Source organism: Tauraco erythrolophus, chromosome 11 (assembly GCF_009769465.1).
Source record: "Tauraco erythrolophus isolate bTauEry1 chromosome 11, bTauEry1.pri, whole genome shotgun sequence".
Lineage (NCBI taxonomy): Eukaryota > Metazoa > Chordata > Aves > Musophagiformes > Musophagidae > Tauraco > Tauraco erythrolophus.
The window spans coordinates 20,048,931-20,068,352 of record NC_141475.1 but is presented as its reverse complement, the minus strand read 5'-3'; the positions used below and the strand labels follow the sequence as shown (position 1 = coordinate 20,068,352).

Below are 19,422 nucleotides of genomic sequence, written 5' to 3'. Positions count from 1 at the left end.
TTAGGTAACTCAAGTGTTTGCAATTTTATCATCTGATCTGTAATATTTGCACACCTCTGCCACATGAAAATCTGTCACTCATAGTGCCTCTACTGTGTAGTTAACATAATATGCAAGGGAATAATAAAGTTATTTTATTTAGGATTCTCTCAGCTGTCCCTGTTATCTCATTCAACAGAACAACCTGCTAGTGATAGGCTGCTGGTAATATTAATTTGTTTAAATAAATCGACAGGTAAAACGGGTTCTTTATTTTATTTTGTTTTTTAAAAGGTTCACTTCAGTGAATTAGAGAAATATTATTTCAGATATCTAAGAAAGGCATCCTTGCTCTATATTGGCTTGCTTTTGTTTTACCCATATTTGGTTGAGATTCTTTGTGTAATCTGCAAAATTCTTTGTGCCATAGTTTTTGACATAATATGACGAGATTTGATGCAGTGATTTACGTTGTGCTTATAGCGACTTAAGGCAGATGAGATACAGTTTCAGCATCTGCAGCAGAAGGCTATTGACTTGTCTGATCCCTGTACTAGACTGGTTCTGAATCATCGATGCCATTTCCTGATTTACATCTTTGCAAATGTATGCAAATGCAGAGTATTGCCATATGGTCTTAGATCCCCAGAAATGCTAGTGACTTGCTTGAGTATCTGAGCCAACAGAATAGGAGCTTTTGCCTCTTCACATTTTATACATTTCAAAAGGCAGTATTTTTCTTATTTTTCTATGTATCATTTCTGAAAAGGATCCTACAAGGTTTGAATTTATAGTAAAGCATCTGAGAGATCAAGGTCTTTCGCTTCATTTTGGGGAGGTGTTGAATTTTCTGTTGCTGAATTGATGTTTGCTGTTGAGGAAGGCAAGAGATCTTCATTTGTGAATTCTCTGGGGAAGCTAGAAGGACCTGGGAAGTCTGTAATTTGTTTCCATGGTTTTCCAGGACAGCTAGGGAGAGGAGATTCTGGGTGATCTGGTGACCCATTAGATGAAGAAGTATCAGGAAGAATTAGTGGTTCTGCAGGTGTACTCCTTTCCTTTCTTGCAAGCCCTGGTTTAACTAGCTCGGATGCTATTTCAGCACTGGATGATGGGACAGTTTCATTTTGATTAAAAACCCTTTCATGGAACTCCTCAGAAAATTTGGGGTTTGGATGTTTATGTTTTCCATTTTTACTGTGTTTTTTATGCCCGCACTCATGGCCAGTTCTGTGCCCACAACCAATTTCATGCCTGTGCCTTTTGTCAAACTCATGATCCTTTTTATGTTCATGCCTGTGTTTATGCCCAGGTTCATGCCTGTGTTTATGCCCATGTTCATGCCTGTGTTTATGCCCATGTTCATGCCTGTGTTTATGCCCAGGTTCATGCCTGTGTTTCTGCTCAGGTTCACCTTCACCTTCTGGTTCCTGTCCACCATCTTCTGTCGTTTCTTTGTCAGGACTTTGCCTTTCTTCTTCATTTGTATCAGAGCATGAAATTTCATTTGGCTGGTTTAGCGTAAGCAGGGCTCGGAAAGGTGTGAATCCAGGAGGCCTTCTTAGAACTAGAGTCTAAAAAACATTACAATAATAGCTGTATTCGTTACATCAACAAGAACAATAGCTTCATATCTGGGAAATTCAGAAGTTCGCTCATTGCAATACATGAGTCATTTAGCAAAAATCTATTATGAAATTTTTAAAATAAACTAAATAATTATCTTTTCTATCTGTGATAAGCATGGAAACATAAACATCCTCCCAAATAACTCGAGTATTTTAGCAGTTATATGTTAGAAGGACAATTTATATATCACTGAAATTCTGCCAGTATAACATGGGAATGATACTATAGAGAGGAAAACGTGTACTGTTTTAAATTTATGAACAATACGCTTGATTTCTAGGATTAAATGTCTCTATACTTGTTAGAATATAACACTCTGATGTATAAAGCCAATTTATGCTAAAGGCTGACACATCTCTGACTAGTCTCAATACCAGAATATACAAAAGATCTGGGCCATTTTGTTATATGAAATGTAACTATTCAATATTTTGTTTCTAGATTTGACACGCATATTTCATAAGACTATTTAGAAATAACCTAATTAGTAGGTTAGAGCTGATAATATGAAACATTCAGTTGTTATTGAGTAATCTCTATTCCTCCATGACCATTCAACTGGAAGACAAAAATTGAATGCATGGTGTACAGTCATTATCCAACATGGGTTTCATTTCTGTCCTCCGAAGTGTCTGATTATTATCTAGCTGCAAATCAGGGTTGTTTGGGATAGAGCTAAATCTGAAGGTTGATGTGGATACAATATTGTAGTGAAAACAAAGAGAAGAGACATTTATTAGTTGATACATAGTGAATGAATAGATAGTTATGAAGGTGCTGAGCACAGTGAAGTTATTGATTATGAATGCAAGTTAATCAATCTCACTTTATTCAGTGTATCTTCTCTTCTTCATTGGGGAGCATGGGAGTCCCTGCATTTATTAGAACACCTGCAGTCACTAGAACTAAAGAAGCTGTGATAATAAAAAAGATTTATATTCCATTTTGAAATTTTCAATCTGACCCATGCTCAGGGCTAGTTAATCATGGAGCTGAGCAGGAAGGAAACAGAAAGATCTTCCTGCAGAGATTGACAATTCGTGTCAGGAGATCTGCTACTCTACTAATATGAAAAGATTTGCAGATGCTTTTGAAAACTGTTGGGTATAATTAGTGTTGCAAAAGACATTTTTGTCTCAATTTTTAAACCTAGTATGGATAGTAGTTCAAAGGAGCTGATGGGGCTTGATACTTCAGAGCTTAAGTAAGGTAAGGCAAAGGAGTAGTCAAGAGGCAGAATGTTCTCTCTGTCCTGTTGCCTTTGTATTTCTGTAATCACTGTGCTGTCCACTGTCTTACCTTGTGGTGAAACTTTGATGTAACAAGCTGCTGAGGTTAGAGGGTGAGAGGGAGGAGTGTGGCATTACTGAGGTTGTTAAAAGAGCTGTGTTCCTTTATTTTTGGTACAAAATATGGGATAATTTGAAATGGATAAAGGATTTAGTGACTGCCTTTGTTCTGTGCTCTACTTATGATGATGTATAATGAAGAGGAATCATACCATTGACCGTTCTTTAGAGCAGTTAACCTGGGGAAAGATTTCATCGTCCCATGAGATCACATGAATTTGTGCTTCACATGACAATGGTACCTGTTGACAAAACAAAAATCAACACATTGAGGTAACAAAACTTCAGACACAAAGGAAGAGTTGTGCTTGAAAAAAATTATGATTTTTTTAATAATACTTTTAAATACAAATATTCTTGGAACTTTACCCAAATATCTGTGAAATCCATCTTAGTGATGGAGATCTGTATTGGGACACATCACTGCTTAGCCTTTTGAGGTTATAGTACGCCTGTGTGAACACTTTATTTCAACTTTGGATTGGAGATTGGATCTTGAAAAATTGGATTTTTCATCTCCAGCACTTTTGGAGCACTAACTGCTTAATCTTCATGATATTCATAAGAAATATTGTTTATTGATGGTATTTCTCCTACGAAAATTCAGGAGAATTAGATAGGGAAAAAGATGGGTTTTTTTCCTATTTAGTGTCTGCTTCACTAACAGAATCTCAAAGGTAAGCACCGTTCATATGGTGGGAAAAGAGATGGGAAATAAAGCCTCTCTTTCCCAACCAACTCCCTTGCCAATGGTTTCTGACTCTATCAGCATTACTTTCCAGTATCTGGAACACATTTTTCGGGTGTCAGCAGCACGCACTCCATTCTTTTGCACACCAGTAACACTCCAATCTTGTGTTTTCCTTAGCTGCAAGTCCACAGAGTCGGGAGTATTGCAGCTGTTTCATTTCGCAGCAGCCTCCTCTCCTCCTTCCTGTGATTCATTATCATCAGAAGAAAGTTCCTTTCACCTTGCAGCAAACACTGATCCTGCAGTTGGAGTGACTCAGTTCAAGCTTCATGTTTTATAACATTGTCACTGACTTGGGTTATAAACAGGGAAACATGTCCTTCTTGTTCAAACAGAAGTTTTCCGAAAGAGGTAACAGAACTCAGGACGTGATTTTACTTAATTGTTTACAATTTCTGGTGCGAACTAATTTGACCATTAGGAACAGTACAATTGGCAGCATCATCATTACTTACACTGTCTGGTGTGGCTTCACAATCTTCATCAAGTTTTTCGAACTCTGTCTTTGAGCAGTTTGTCTTCAGCATTGTAAATGTTAAATGGTAGTTTTGTCCTGCAACCACCTGAAAAATTAGCAAGAGGCTTAGCAATTAGCTAAGGCTTTCTGTGATAAAGGCATTTTATTGAAAGGGTTCACAGGAAAGATGTTTTCTACAAGCTTATACTACTTACATTCTACAAGTCCTGACCACTGGGACAACATATGTTAAGAACAATGTTAACAAATATGAAAATATTTGGCAGCAAACCTATCTGCTTCTAATCACCTTATTTATTCCAGTTCCCATTCTCAAAAATTCCAGCATTGAAATTGAAGGAAACAGAATGGTCAGAATAATATCAGGCCCACAGTTTTGGCTTTGTTTTATTGGATGCCTGTAGTAATTTAATTAATAACAAATGAAATCATTAGAGATACTGCTGTAGAGAGCCAAATATAATGTAAGAAAAGTGGAATGTGAGCAAAATGAAGTATGTGATGAATAGGCTCAGTTGAAAATGAACATGTTTGCCAAATGCGTTAAGGAGAGAAACTGCATGGGTTCAAGAATGTGCCTGGTACGAGTTCTCTTAGTATTTTTTCCAGAGATAATGTATCTTGCTTCAGAAACATCAGTCGAAACATGAAATTCTGTCTCTTTTAAGTCCGTTTTAAAAATATATGCATGCTAATATCAATCATGATATGAAAAGTGAGAAAGAAGAAAAAAGTTTGAAAGAAGAAAAAAGGTTTAAAAGAAGAGAAAACACAGCTATTATTAGTAAGATAACATGAGCTATTCAGAAAAACTGGTGTGCTTTTAGTGCCTTCTCCAATGGTAGCCCTGAAGCTCAGGAGAAGTTGTGATAAAGTATTTTCTGAACTACTCCACTGGCTTATTTTCAATTCCGTTCTAAACCTCTGTTTTGATATGTTGGGACAGTCAACAAGGCAAAGGCAAACACTGACCAATATTATCTTCTTGATTCCTTGTTCTTCTTTATCCAGTTGTATTTATCTGTATATCTTAAGTTATGCACAGATGTTCTCTTCTGAATCTAGCTGGACTATTATTAGCAGCAGAATCAGTATATAAGTTAACAGATTTCTAAGGGAAATTGGGAAGCCCCATTTCTTGAAGCTTACAGCTACTGCAGGGTGGACAGTGCCTTAAATAACATAAACCATTGGTGTGGTGGATCAAGTGTGTAGTTTCGTGTAATAAATCTTTTTTACTTTAAAAGTATAAGATATGTTATACCTTACACAGGCTGGTAAAAGTAGGGTAGATGTACAGAAATCAGATAGCCTAAGTCGACCTTCTTCCCATGTTTTTAAAATCATGATGTTTTAAGAAAAATAAAAAAAAAAAACAAGAAATGGGAGATTTTAAAATCGCTTTTGAATGGAAGCCAAGATGGATAAAATTTTGCAAGAAAAATTGCATGCATGTTTCAGTTACCACCTGTATCAACACTTAGAGGAAAACACTTTCAAGTCCGAATACGAACTTTAGCTAACATTCATCTCAGACCAGGAACACTGTCATGTCTGTTCCTCGTCTCTGTGGTATATCCCAACCTGAACTGTCGCTGCTTCTATTTCTCCAGCTTTATAGTGGAAGTCATGATTGCTCTCCGAATTATACTTCTCCATGGAAACCTTCAGTAGTTTCTTCAGTTCTGGACTGTCTTTTGGGATAGTCTTTGAACAACCAGTGCGAGCAGCAGGAATTACTGTGTCTTCAACTGAAACAAAATCAATAGATTTCCTTAGAAGGAACAAAAGATTCAACGTAGATAAAGGCTGGGAAAACCAGTTAGTTATAAACCCCGGCTTTCTGGAACACTTTGTGTTTGGGTCTATCAAATGAAACCAAAATATCTCTGAGTTTTATGTGATCAGCAGTATCATATCTTGGTTATTTAAAAGAGCACTGCATGAGCACCTAGTGTCACACTGGCCACTTAACAACAGTTTTCTCACAGAAACAAGAATTTGTGTGTACCAATTGTGAATAGCTAGCCAATCAAGAGAGGGAACATCTGCACGTGTGGAAAGACCTGATCCAGGTGAAATAAGAGGTGCTTGTTACTGGCAATGAATGAGTGTGTTGAAGAATATAATTATAATTTCTTGAGGAAAAACTAGTCTGAATGGGTGAGAATGCAGCATTTACTACATGGAGTAGTACTGTACTCCTTGTTCTAAAGGTCTGAAGCTGTCATAATCTGTGTCCAAATAGATGGCTGGAGGAAAAAGCAATAACAAGAAAACCATTTGGGAGTTTGACTGTAATGAACTTAAAAATTCCAATTAATTTATTTGCTGGGGGAAAAAAAATAAGCCTCTAACATATCAAATGTAAGTATAGCCATGCAATATGAAATAAACAATGGTAGTATCAATAGGTGAATTACCAATTTTGGACGAGATCTTGAAGTCCTCAGCTCCTTTGCCTTTCAAAAGAATACACTGGAGCTCTTTGGAGAGTTAGAAGATGTTACTTATTTAAACGACATGATATTTACTTGCTCGTCATTGTGGTGGAAAGCAATTAATTTTTGTAGGACGGTTATACTCTTTGAGTTTGTATCTGTTAATCTCCAAATGAGAGTCAGCAACCAGCTCCATAGCATTGAAACAGGGCAGTATACAAATGATAAAAAGTAACTTTCAGATGTATATGAAATGCTTGTAGGAAATGAAAAAAAAATATCTGTGGTAATATTTCATTAAGAGGCAATGCTTTTTTGGCCCCAGGAGAATTACTTGTTATATCTGTTTTCATCTCTTGTATTTTTATTTTGCCTTTTTTTACAATTGTAAAAAAACCATTGAAAATTGCAGAACTTTTAAAATTGGAAGTGCCTACGACATACCTGGAAGCTTGCATTGGCTTGCAATGTCTATGATCTGCTCGTGAACATTTTGATATGCTTTGGCATCACATTTACCTACACGCTGGAGTAAAAAACACAAAACAACTCCTTGTTATTTAGAAATAATGAACAAGCTCACATTCTAATACCTTCCTGCTAACAGAAGAAGTCAAGCATGTTACTAATAATTCCTTCCTTCCTTCAATATACTGAGAGGAAGAAGTCTGACAGACAGTCTGCAGAGCCAAGAGATGATCAGGGTTCAAAAGGACCACTCAGAGAAAATAAAACCATAAAAAAGAAACTAAATGAACTATTTGTATGTGTTCATTACAGAAGGAAATGAGGCTTTACAAGCCAGAATCCTGTTTCATGGAGAACACAGTGGAATTCCTATCTTAAACTGTAAAGACCAAAAAGAAGATTGTGCGATTAACAAATCAAACATTACTGAGTTTCTTGTATTTACTCAGGTGTTCTAAAGGAACTGTGGTAGATGACTTGCTTAAAATTGCCTTGATATCTTAGGGCTGGAAGAAAGCAGGTGTGGATCCTGTTCTTTTTTTAAGAGGGTTATATATCGACCCATAAAACTGATGTCTGTACCATTCAAGTGATTAGATGGTAGTAAGGAAAGAATTAGGGATCATGAATACACCGGGGAGAGACGAGGGCTTTTGTTTCATACAGAAGTCATATATTACAGATTTGCCAAAGTTCTTCAAAAGCACCAACAAAAGTGAGTAAAGAGACCTGTTGATAAACTGTAAGTAAATTTTCAAAAAAGTTTCAGTGAAGTCCCTGATTTAAAAGAAGCTAATCAACTGTAGAATAAGAAAGACCATTACACTTCAGGATCAAGATCTTAGGGCTATGACAGATAATTGAAAATGTCATCAGTAAAAGGAAATCTGCTTAGTAGTGATTCAGAAAAAAAAATTAAAAAAAGAGATGTCAAGGCTTATTATGCAGGTTAAAGGGAATGACATTATGCCTCACTGTAGTTCTGTGGTTCACATGTATGGTGAATACAGGGTGCAATTCTGGTCCTCTGATTTCAAAACGAATCCTGCAGAGCTGAATGAGGGTATGAAACAACTTCCAATGAATTTGGTCATTCTAAGGTACGGAATATTCTTGGAATATCATGTTCTACTAATGTCTGTTGATCTATTAGCAAGACTGCTTAACAGTTCAGAGGATAAGTGATAAAGATCTGATCCCACAGACTCTGTGTCATCAAAGCAGTATGTGAATGAAGTAGCGCTCCTGCGCTATGTGAGGCGGACAGAAGTCATTATCTCTAGGTGACAGGTTGGGAAACTCAAACTCAAGCAGATTAAGTAACTTGCTTAAGGTTTAAGGGCAAGCGTGGGTAATGGGGAGATTTGCTTCAGCTAGTCTTGATTCTCACTCCTATTATTTACCACAGTGTTGTCATTCTTTCCTTTTTTGATCAATGCTTCTGAAACATTCTCAAGACATCCGAGGAGTAATCTTTAAGCGAGAGGTTCCTGAACGTAACGCTCAACAGTGCACTTCCACAGCAGCTGAAGCAGATGCAAGTCAGGACTCCTGTGGTTCCTCCCCTCCCATTTACCACCACTGTTCATTATGACTCTGTGTTCCTGCCCTCTACCTGGTATCTACAGAAGCATTTGTCTGACCCCCTGGTGAGCTGGTTCAGGGAGGCTGGGTGAGGGAGCAACCCTCTGGTTTTGGTACAGGTACTTCTGTTCCAGGTCAGAGAAGCTGAGGAAGTACCTGGTTTTGCAGCACTGTTTAGCTAGAGTTATATTTGCTAAGAAATTTCTTTTGAAGCTCTCTTGTTTTGACTGTGCTAGAGGTTAAGTAATAATTCAGCTACTTACTTTTCTTTGAAAATACGTCTTAAGCTGGAAAAACGGTGCTAATTTTAATTATTGCTTTCTGGGTTGTACCTGAGTAACTCCTTGAATATCTGCATAGGAACCTCTCAAGGGATTTAGTATTTGGGTGAGGCTGTTTAGATTCTATAGAGTAATCTGTAAACATTTCAGTGGTCATCTTAGTTATTAGTTCAGGAGAAGACATGGACATTCTAACTGCATAAATAAACAGTTACCTATAAGCCTGTGTTTAAACTTCATTCACAAAATAAAGCAAGATTATAAATATTTTCTTGAGTCAGATATCAATGATTATTTGCTAATATGATATTTTCTTGATAAATAGATTTTGAAGATTACTTACTCCTCTAGAAGTGGTTTTGCACTCTGGAGTTAAATCTTGAAATTGGTCTTTGGAGCAATTAGTCTCCTCGATTTCATATTTAATTATGTAATTCCATCCAGCTACCACCTGGAACAGATATTTAGGAGATACAGTATGTAAACCAATACAAATATGGAAGTTAAACTATTAAATGTGATTAGCAAAGAAAGCAAAACTACTCTTCTAGTGCCTTCCATCCATTAAATAATTTTGCAGTCATTGAGTCATAGAGTACTCATGGACAGCTTGGATTCTGCTTCTCCTGGCAAGCCTGCAGCCTTGTAATGCTCGGTTTCTTGCACTTTCCTTCAAAGTATCTGTTACTCATTACTCCCAGTGACAGGAAACCAGTCTAGATAGATGACTATACTAATACAGCTTGGCAAGTCCTATGTTCCTGAGTGTGGGACATATAGTAGAACAGTATCTGAATAATGTAACATTCTACGGCTGGCATCATTTGTTATTGAGTGTCCTGCATTTATCATCTACCTATAATTGTGTCTGCCTTGGGCTTTGACTTTCCCCACCCACTGTTTTGTCCAGATTTGTGACCCTTTTTTCATTTTCTCTCCAGGAAGCAGTTCAGTTTTCCTCACTGTGGCTGCTGCTTCTCACTCATGAAACCTCTCTATGTCACAGTGTTGGGTCAGGTAGCATTGGATTAAAAAACTGAAACAAGAATTAAATACAGGATCTTTCCATCACAGATCAGTTAAAGTGGTGGGATCTGACTAGTCTCTATTGGCCAGAAGTGACATGATAGTCCCATGCAAACCCAGCTGAGGGATTGCAGTCTGTCTGTGACATTTTGTTGTGTGGTTTAAATGTTGTGTAAGCTTGTCTTTTAGCTAAGGGGATCATTGGCATCAGTAAATAAAAAGAGGACAGTTTGAATTAAATCATGGGTCAAATTGACATGAGACCAGAAGACACTTTTTGGCTAAATAAATACATACACATTCAAAGAAAAAGGCCTGTATTTGGTGTCAGGTTATATACCAGTTAAAAAACAAATAAGAAAATACTTTCTGGCAATGTCACACCAACTCGTAGGAGAGCCTTTCACAGGGAAATAACTGTTGCATGGAATACCAGATGACACCAAATTTCTGTGACCTGAACAGTCATTTCTTGCAAAGCAAATATTCCTGTGTGCAGAAATCTTTCAGGAAGTGACATGTCGACTTTTTGTTTTTCTTACCCATTTTTTGTATGTAGGGTTTACCTGTCCTATAGTGTATAGCAGCTGCTGACATATGGGTCCTATTGCATTGCAAAAACATAGATGCCTGCTGCTGTTTGAGAGGCTGTAGACTATATGAGACATCTGTGCAGTCTGGCAGTTTTGGCACAGAACCTAGGAGAGATCTGCTCCTGCTGGAGCTTCAGTGAAAGGCCAAGCGGAATACCCAAGAGCATCTGAGATGACACAAGATGCCTGTGTCAGCACTGAATGCAAAAAACCTGGTGCTAAACACTGGTTAGATGCAACTGTAGACAGAGAAATATGTTTACTATCAGTTTGACAGCTCTGAAAATCCAGTAGGTAACTGTTTATGAGTCCTTATAAATGAAGAGAAATATTTACACAGTCTACACTCTATATGCATTTCATATGCTTTTACTACGAGATATAAGCCACCTCAAAATCAGAAGCATGTACCTAAAACAACCAAGGCACCTGGTTTCGTTTTGTTTTGTTTTTATAAAATTTAGAGAAAAATCATATACAAACCTGTCTTTTGGCTTCTTTTACTTCAACAAGCTTAAAAAGGGCAGGTTCAGCACTGTGCTTGTTAAACTTTTGAATAGCTTGTTTCAGAATTTCTGACACTTCTGGTATTTCACTTGATATAGGATGGATGCATCCAAGACAGGTAGCCTCATTAAGTGTTATCTTTGGTATAGCTGGAAAAGAAACAAACCAAAAAATATAAGGCTTCATGTAAACAATCTCAGGTTTTAATTTTTTCTATCTGAGAATGAGAGAAAAGGTTCAATGAGCAAGAGCCTTTCCTGCTTTTAATTGGAATGATCAGCAAAACCTACATTTTGGTCTCAGGGCCTGCAAAGACATTCATTGTGTTTAGAAACATGCTTTGGTGTGTGGTGGTAGGGGCCATCTATGATGTTTGGATCCAGGCATTGTTTCAGCAACAAACTTTGTTCAGAGGAATAAATTCAGGAGTAATTGAATCTCTGAAAAACCTTTCACGTAGTTTTGACACCATTAAGGAAGGATCATCCCTCAGTCAGTCAGGGAAGAGCCAGTGGAGACTACAACTAAGCACATTCTTCAAATTTTTCAAAGCTCACCTACTGTATGCAGCTGTTTACTGTCCTCTCCATGTTTCAGGATGGGGACTTTGACAGGAGTATTTTGGCTCACCCATGTGAACTGCTCTGACTCTAAGCTCCTTAGGGCCTGAACTATTCTGCTGCTGTCCCCTTGCTAGTCACTTTGTATGCCAGTTACCCCTTGGTGTTACCTTCAGGATTAATCAACTGGATGGGCTGTGGATGGACAAGCTTGACGGGGATGCTCAAACTTCTGTTTCCTACTACTAATCCTATTAACTCTCTTTCCTTTCTAGTAATCATGGATTGGATTTTCATAAATTAATTTTATAGTTCGGTACATAAATTAATTTCATGATTCAGTGAGCTCGAGAATGAAAGTAGGACAATATGTGGTCTCTGTGGAATTAGAGTAAAATTTGTGTGCCTGATCCTCAGCTGGCATAAACTGGCTTTAATGGAGTTATGCCAGTTTGCACCAGCCAGGGAACCTGTCCAGGGTCAGTACGATCAAATTGTTCCACCAAGAAGGCTGAACAGCATGGTACCTAACGTGACAGGGAAATCCTTCATGGGTTAGGGTCTGTTGTTTCACTCTTTCTGTTTGAACCCTTTGAATTTGATTTGGCTCCTCTGTACATTTGGAATATCTCAGTGTAAGCAATAGTCTTAGCTTTCCCAGAGGTACTCGAACGAATTCTAGCCCTTTGTATTTCTAGCATCACTTATTTTGACTCAGTAATGACAAATATAGACATTTTACAGAAAAACGTGACCATGTTTTCAGGGAGTAATCACAAAGGAGATAATAAAACAACAGTGTCACAGAATCACAGAACACCCCAGTTCTAAACTGGCTGTGGTCTCAGCATTTTCATAAGTGCTGAACAAATGTGTATTCTTTTTTTAGAGTTGCTATAACTTGGTAACAAGAGATGAGCTTCTTAGGCTGAATAAGTGATCCATTTAGTTTATGTATGTTTATTTTAGCTTTCTAGCAAAGATTCAAATGCAAGTTTCCCATGCATGCTCTGTGGGATTCACACACCTTTTACTGGCAACTAGGTGTCACCATTGCCCTACAAATGCTTCCAAACCCACCAGTGTTTATTCAGCAGCAGAACATGGAGTTTTTGTACTGCCGTTCCTAGAAGGACACTGGCTGTAGGTGTAGCCATTTCAGTTTTAAACAAGATAACTAGGGACAAAAAACAAAGATAAGCTGCTAAACATCTCAGAAATCATGGCAAATATTTCTGAAGTTAAAACGTACTTAGCTCCCTGCTACCAGTTAGATTGGTATTTTAAAACTAGCTTGGGTATGTCTTAAATGAATGCTAGACATAGGCATATAGAGATCTCTGTTGCAAAGCTTTAAAACAATGTGATCTCTTTCTAATAAAGGAAATTACTATGCGAAGATAATAGCCATATAATAATGTCTTATATGCCAGAAATGTAGTACTGCTTATTGTTAAGGTCTGAAAGATATCACAGTGTCTCATATAATTACATCAGTGCTAGATTTTTATTTTGTAAATGAATTTTTTTGTTGTTTTTTTTTTTTTTTTTTTTCTTTTTCGGTTGGAAGTAAATATTTGTTTTGGTAAACTTTAACAGAAATAATTTAGTCATCTTTAGTTTGGAGAAAACTAAGGTACAATTTTGTCACATAAAGTTTTTTCCTGGCACAATTTCTGGCACAATTTCGTACTTGAATAAGTAAGGGCAGAAAATTAAAGTGTGACAAGTTGTATCTAGTCTCTAAGTTACTGGAATGCTTTTGGTCTTAAGCAAATTCTTTTTAACTTGATATAATTCGTGTTTGAAGAAACTTACTACACACACGTGCTGGTTTTCATTACCGTAGATAGAAACTAGTGGTGCTTCAGTGACTTAGTCTATGTGTGTGACAGTGAAATGAAATTTTATCTTTAACATATAGTTGCTTATGGAAGATTATTTGTAAATGTCTGAGTAGAAGCTTAAGGAGCTTCTACCTTTAAAACTACATGAAAGTCTCTATATTGTATTTTTCCCATTCTTATTTGTCAACATACTTGTTGAATGCTGCCCCAAACAATTACATACCTGACAAAATTCTGCAATCTTGTGAAACATTACTTGTTTTTTCAGCATCATTCATGTGAACTCGAGCTGTGCATTCTCCAGTTTTCTGCAAAAATATATGACAACGTGTCTTAAACTTGCTGAAGAACAATACAGTCCTATAAATTCCTCTAGCTATTGAACAAAGTTGATAGTTGCAAAAGTTCATATGTACGTTTGTAGTAATGTTTAATTTGCTGTTTTTTTATTGGAAAAGGAATGGTTTTGTTGATTGAGGAGAGTAGGGGATGAACTGAGCAGACAGATAATTTGAAAGATTGCTTTGTATTGTGATTGATGCTTATTAATTAACTAAAGAATTTACAATCACAATAATGGAAATGAACACATCCTCATAAATAAAGTCTGTATAAATTGTGTATTTACCTAATTTCCTCTCTGCTAGTACAAGATATGCAGTAATGGCCAGGGAATTTCACATTGACTCAATTATCTCCATCATCCCTTTCTTTGCATCATGTACTGTGTGAAGTAACAGTGACTTCCACTGGAAATGTGGAATATTCCTGCACGCTGTGTGCACCCCAATGGTAACTCCTCTAGATGCTCTGTACTGGCATAAGCCAGACATGCTTTGCACTGCTAAAAGCCTTCCATTATACATAATTAATAGAAAATTTTGTAGCCCTCACACTCTCACAGTGCATGTATCTTATGATGAATTTATTGTGAACCTTCATATTGAAACACTGAAATATTCCCTTCTGCACATATTCAGGATTATAATGGTTAATTTTTGAGTTGTAAACATTTCTGTACTGCACTTCAGTCCTATAAGCTCTCAAAACCAACACAGCTAAAAAAAAATTAAATTCACAACTGTATTTTTCTCCATGTGACTGCAGTCCTGGTCATTGTGCTGATGCTTCTGTACAGAGAACTTTTAAAGAGAACAGATACTTACAGCCTCTGCAGATACTTTGTAATCGCAGTCTTGCCAGAGTTTGTTTTCCTCAGCGGAACAAATGGTTTCTAGTATTCGATATTTAACATAGAATTGTGTGTCAGGACCTGCCTGGATAAAAGCAATATGCATGTCATCATTTGCATAGCAATAAATGAAGTGAAAAGATAAGAGCTTCAAAAGGTAAATACCATGCATTGGTTACCTTACATTTTATAGCATAGTTTCAGATTAGCTGCTGGCCTCCATGCAAGGTCTCCCAAATCTTGGTAGCTCACTAATTAACTTATCTAACTATATCACTGAGCCCTTACCTGCAATTACAATGTGTTGATACAATAGATAAGATATGCTCAACTACCTTCATTTTAACTTGTAGCACCAAGGGTTTTAAGACCAGAAAGAAATGATTAGGTTTTATGCTCATATTCAAGTGTACTCCAAATAAGCAAATTTGGGTTGCTTAGATAGTTAGCATAATTGCTGGCTTGGACTGTGCTCCTGTCTGACTCTCTCACTCTTGGCTTTCTCCCAGATCTGTCTGCTTTCCTTCTGTACAACTCTACAGGCAGCCCAGAAACAGCAGCCAGCAACCCTTGGGCAGCCTGGCAGTGCCCAAACTGCCTTTACTTTATGGTAACAGGATACTTAAGCACCCCTGCCTACTTGGAGGAAAGGGACAAGGAGGGCATATGCCTTGGAGACAGCCTTTGGCAGTGCCTGCCCTTTTTCTGTAGGCAATAAAGGCTGAGCTGCTCATGAGGGTAGCCTCAGGAATCCCATAAGATGAAATACAGACATGCTAAGCAAAGTTTGGCCTGGCCAGTGGAAGCGTTTCTGATGTTGGTAAATCAGTACGGGGCATTTTCTCCTTGCCATAAACTGAGTAGTGAGCCTGTGCCTACGGGTGACATTAACGCACTGCTAGGTTTGCGGTTCATCCTTCAGAGGAGGTTTAAAGCCAGAAGTTACTCATCTTTTATAGCCACTAAAAATGCTCTGCCAATGTGCCTTTTCAAATACAAACACAGGCAGTTGCTCTACTTTAACACTGGTTATCCTCAAATGATACTTCTGAGAGAATTAAATGATAATTCTTGCCTTAGTGGTACCAAGAAAGTGAAACTGAGCTGATGTGGATGGAATAGGCTGGATTTGCACTGGTACAGGCACAGAATTATATTCTGTGCTCTCTCAATTCCTGCTGTGTATTGCTACAACTACGAAGAGTTGTAGAGGTACCTGATATAATGGTTGCAGGTTGTAAAACAGGATGAAAGGGTCTCTAAAAATATAACAGACTTAATCCTCAGCGAGTATAAATTGACATTTATGGAGCTGCATCAGATTATACTATCTGGGATGTGGATTTAAAAAGAGACAAATTCTGTTCTCTGATACAGTGTTCTACATCTGCAATAAATCAGCTCAGTGAGTAAATGAAATATGTGAGAAAAGACAGTTTCTGTATGTTATTTGTTGCTGGTTTATTTCATTATGAACAGCTATGCCTTTAACTGGGGCAGGTTCAGTCTTTCACTAGTCAGCTTTTATGTTTTATTACCTTATCAATAATGAATCTGCATGAATATGTAATAACCAGCTATTTAATTAATGCATTCAACACTGTGAGACTAGTGATGAGTAAAATCTATACTCTTTTTAGAAAAAGAATATGGAATATGAAGAAACCTCTATTGCAGATTCCTTTTCTGTTTTTTACTCAACATCATAGTCAGATCAATGATTCAAAGTAATAGTTGATTTCCACTTCAGATCTTTTAAGAAAAAGGAAAGTTGGATATCTAGAGAAGGAAAGAGGAATAATAATTGCAATACATATGTATTCTTAAAAACAGAATATTGTTTAAGAGAAAACACTGAAACTAATATCTATCCTTTGGAAATATCAGCAAAAGGAAGGTGGTGTTACAGCTCTGATATGAAGGTGTTTGCATTTGGCTGTTGTTGAAGATGTGTGTAGTTCAGCGAAGACAGTGGGATTATTCATTTAATATTAATTGTATAAAGGGTTTGCCAGATTTTAGTCTTTGTTACTACATGCTAAAATCTCCCTAGCTTGAAAACAGGAAAACAAGAGGGTAGATGCCAGGAGATGTGGGTAGTTTACTGTAAGGTGTTTAGCCGTTCGTATTCCCTTTCTGAGGTCAATTTCTACCCGAGTTAAGAGTGTCTTGTGATTTTGGAGGGCAAAGTATTCTCTGTGACACTGGATTTCTTGTGTTTTACATCCGAAAATCCAATCCAGTAGAAAAAAGTGCTAATGTTGTTTTTAAGTAAAATAATACTTGTCATTATTATGGTAATATCATCTTTGTATGCCTCTCAGAGGTAAATACTCTTTTGTTAGATTAACACTATACAGAAGGACTCCAGGCAAAGGATCGTGTTTCATTCTTTTTTTCTTCTGTAATTTTGGCTGTCACCCTATTTGACTAAAATACCACCTAGTGCTTTCAGATAGATCTGTGACTCAGAACTAGTGTCAATTAAATAGTATTCACAAACAATTTATTCAGAATATTGCCAAATTTTGTCATGTCATTCTTTTTTATGTGTGATACTAGCTCTTCTAAAGCCAGGATAATATTCAGATTTTTTTAGTAGGTCTGTTTTTGCTGTTGATCTGAAAACCTTACTGATAATGGAAATGGGTAGAAGTCCCAACAGAGAAAGAAGAAAACAGAGTGGACTAATAGGATAAATTGTATTAGTGATAGAAATGTTCTATTATTTAGTCCTTGCATTAATAAGCAATTCACCAGCGCACATAGTTCCATTGATAAGAACATAATCTACATCCCTGCTTGTCATGGTAGCAAGTGTCTTACTGTGTAAGTAATTTCTTTGATTTTTTAAAAAGGATTTTGGAAGACACTTTGCTGTCATGCTTGCTCTCTTACAAACGAGGCAGAGATAATCTGATTCAGAGTGGATAAACAATTCCATTTATTTTTTTTTTTCCTCAAAGTCTACTTACAGTTCTCTTGGCTTCCATCACCATGTATAGAGCAAATTGATTACCAGTCGCTCTCTCTCCATTGTATTTCTTCAGTGCTGTGTCGACAGCTTTAAAGACATCAGGGTCATCACAGTCCAAAAACTCAAATGGAAGAGGGGTGGCTCTAGTAGAGAAAAAACTACAGCAGAGTGCTAGTACAATTAAAGGTTTCATAATTGGACAAAAAAGGCCCCCTGAATTAGAAGGCTCTTTAAAAACCAAATGGAAAACTAATCCCTGACAGGGTTTTAGTCACCTCTTCTGTTTTTCAGGGGCAGTAGGTAAGCAAACAGAATGAGTGGATGCTGGGGTTGGTTGGCTCTCATCATACCTTGTTTATACTGCAAATAAGCTTCTGAGTTTATCTAAATAAACTTTGTGTGGTCACCAGAATGACACTAAGGTTATCCACCTGCCATCAAGATAACAGGCTAAATGGCTGCAGCTGGGGACAGGTTTAGACTAAGCAGGATGGCCCCTGAGCAAAACACAAAGCTGAATGTTTGTAGCTTTCTGGCTTCTTTTCTTAATGTCTAAACTGCTACTGAGAATGAATTTTAGAAGGCTTAAATAAAACACCCAAGAAGGTCACAGTGACAATGTAGTCCTGGTTCTGGACAACAACTCTGTAAATTTTATAAATCTGTTTAGTATTCAGACTGTGATACTTGTGAGAAATCAGAACATGTTTGAAAAAAGTCTTTGGACAGATGCATATCATTGAATGTCACATAACTCTTCAATAACACTCGATAAACCTTGTCCTTTACGCTGCTGTTGAAAGTGTCCATCTTTGCCGCCATGTGAAGACTGCCTCTGGACCATGGATTAGTCAGTCTTCATAGTGTTTTGTTATCATTACAGATAGGGAAAGCGATGCCCAAGAACAAGGAATTAAGTAATGTTGCCTGTGTCTGGCAGAGACAGAGTTAGAGCTAACTGGGAACATCTGGTGCTTGTCTCCAGTCTTGAGCACCGAATAGCTTTGAATCTGTGAACACCTTGGCATCGCCTCAGCTCCAGTGTTCCAATGCGTCTTGCTACAAGTTTTGGTTAAAGAGAATGCGTTTTAGAGACTTCGAGGATAAACTATGGCAGAAATAAAGTTGTTCAAACATGATAACGCCCTTTTAAAAATTAGACAACCTTCATCAGTTACTCAAAATGCTGTCCCCACTTTGTTGCTTTTTCTTCAATGTAGACCTCACTCTGTATTTTACTTTATGCCATTAAAAACCTACTTTGAGGACAAAACTACCAATTTTTTGAGATTAATCCCATGTTCTTGCTGATGAGATAACTATTCTGAACTCACTCTTTGGGTTCCCAGATCTATCTGAGCATATTTTACCTTGATGGGCGCTAAAGTATAAAGAGACACCAGTATTCTTTCTTCCTGCTCCTCCCAACTCAGTTTCCAGCGAGGAAGGTTCAGTGATAAAGAAAAACATTTACATGAAAGAGTTATTACATGCATCTGCTTTTCTCCTCCCCTGAGAGCAATTATGAACTATTTGAAAAGGGCTGTCCTTGAATGCAGTGTTTCTGGTATGTCACCACCAGCAGCTGTAGCAATGAAAGTGCCTGTGCAGGCCACCCTGCAGCGTTACGAGTCACTAACAGTTCTCAGACCTTTTCTAGATAACGGTGGTAACCCAACCACCATTAGTCAATTTATGCTAGAGTATGCCTCATGGATGTTTGCTGTGCAGCTAAACATCCATAGTAACAAAAAAGAGAA

At 37.3% G+C, this 19,422-nt stretch overlaps 1 protein-coding gene across 2 annotated transcripts; it reads right to left on the bottom strand.

Moving 5' to 3' along the window:
* Positions 1-767: 767 nt before the first annotated feature.
* On the bottom strand, positions 768-17,855 carry KNG1 (kininogen 1). Of its 2 annotated transcripts, none has more exons than XM_086618580.1 (11): positions 17,661-17,855; positions 14,660-14,770; positions 13,717-13,801; positions 11,063-11,235; positions 9,304-9,411; positions 7,072-7,153; positions 5,771-5,937; positions 4,164-4,271; positions 3,110-3,199; positions 1,384-1,553; positions 768-1,347 (listed from the first exon to the last, which is right to left on the bottom strand). In XM_086618580.1, exons 1-11 carry the CDS (start codon positions 17,853-17,855, stop codon positions 768-770), a joined length of 1,869 nt encoding a protein of 622 aa, XP_086474706.1. The 2 variants fall into 2 exon arrangements, with proteins under 2 accessions (XP_086474706.1, XP_086474707.1); XM_086618581.1 differs by having other exon boundaries at positions 768-973; positions 1,400-1,553.
* Positions 17,856-19,422: the final 1,567 nt, after the last annotated feature.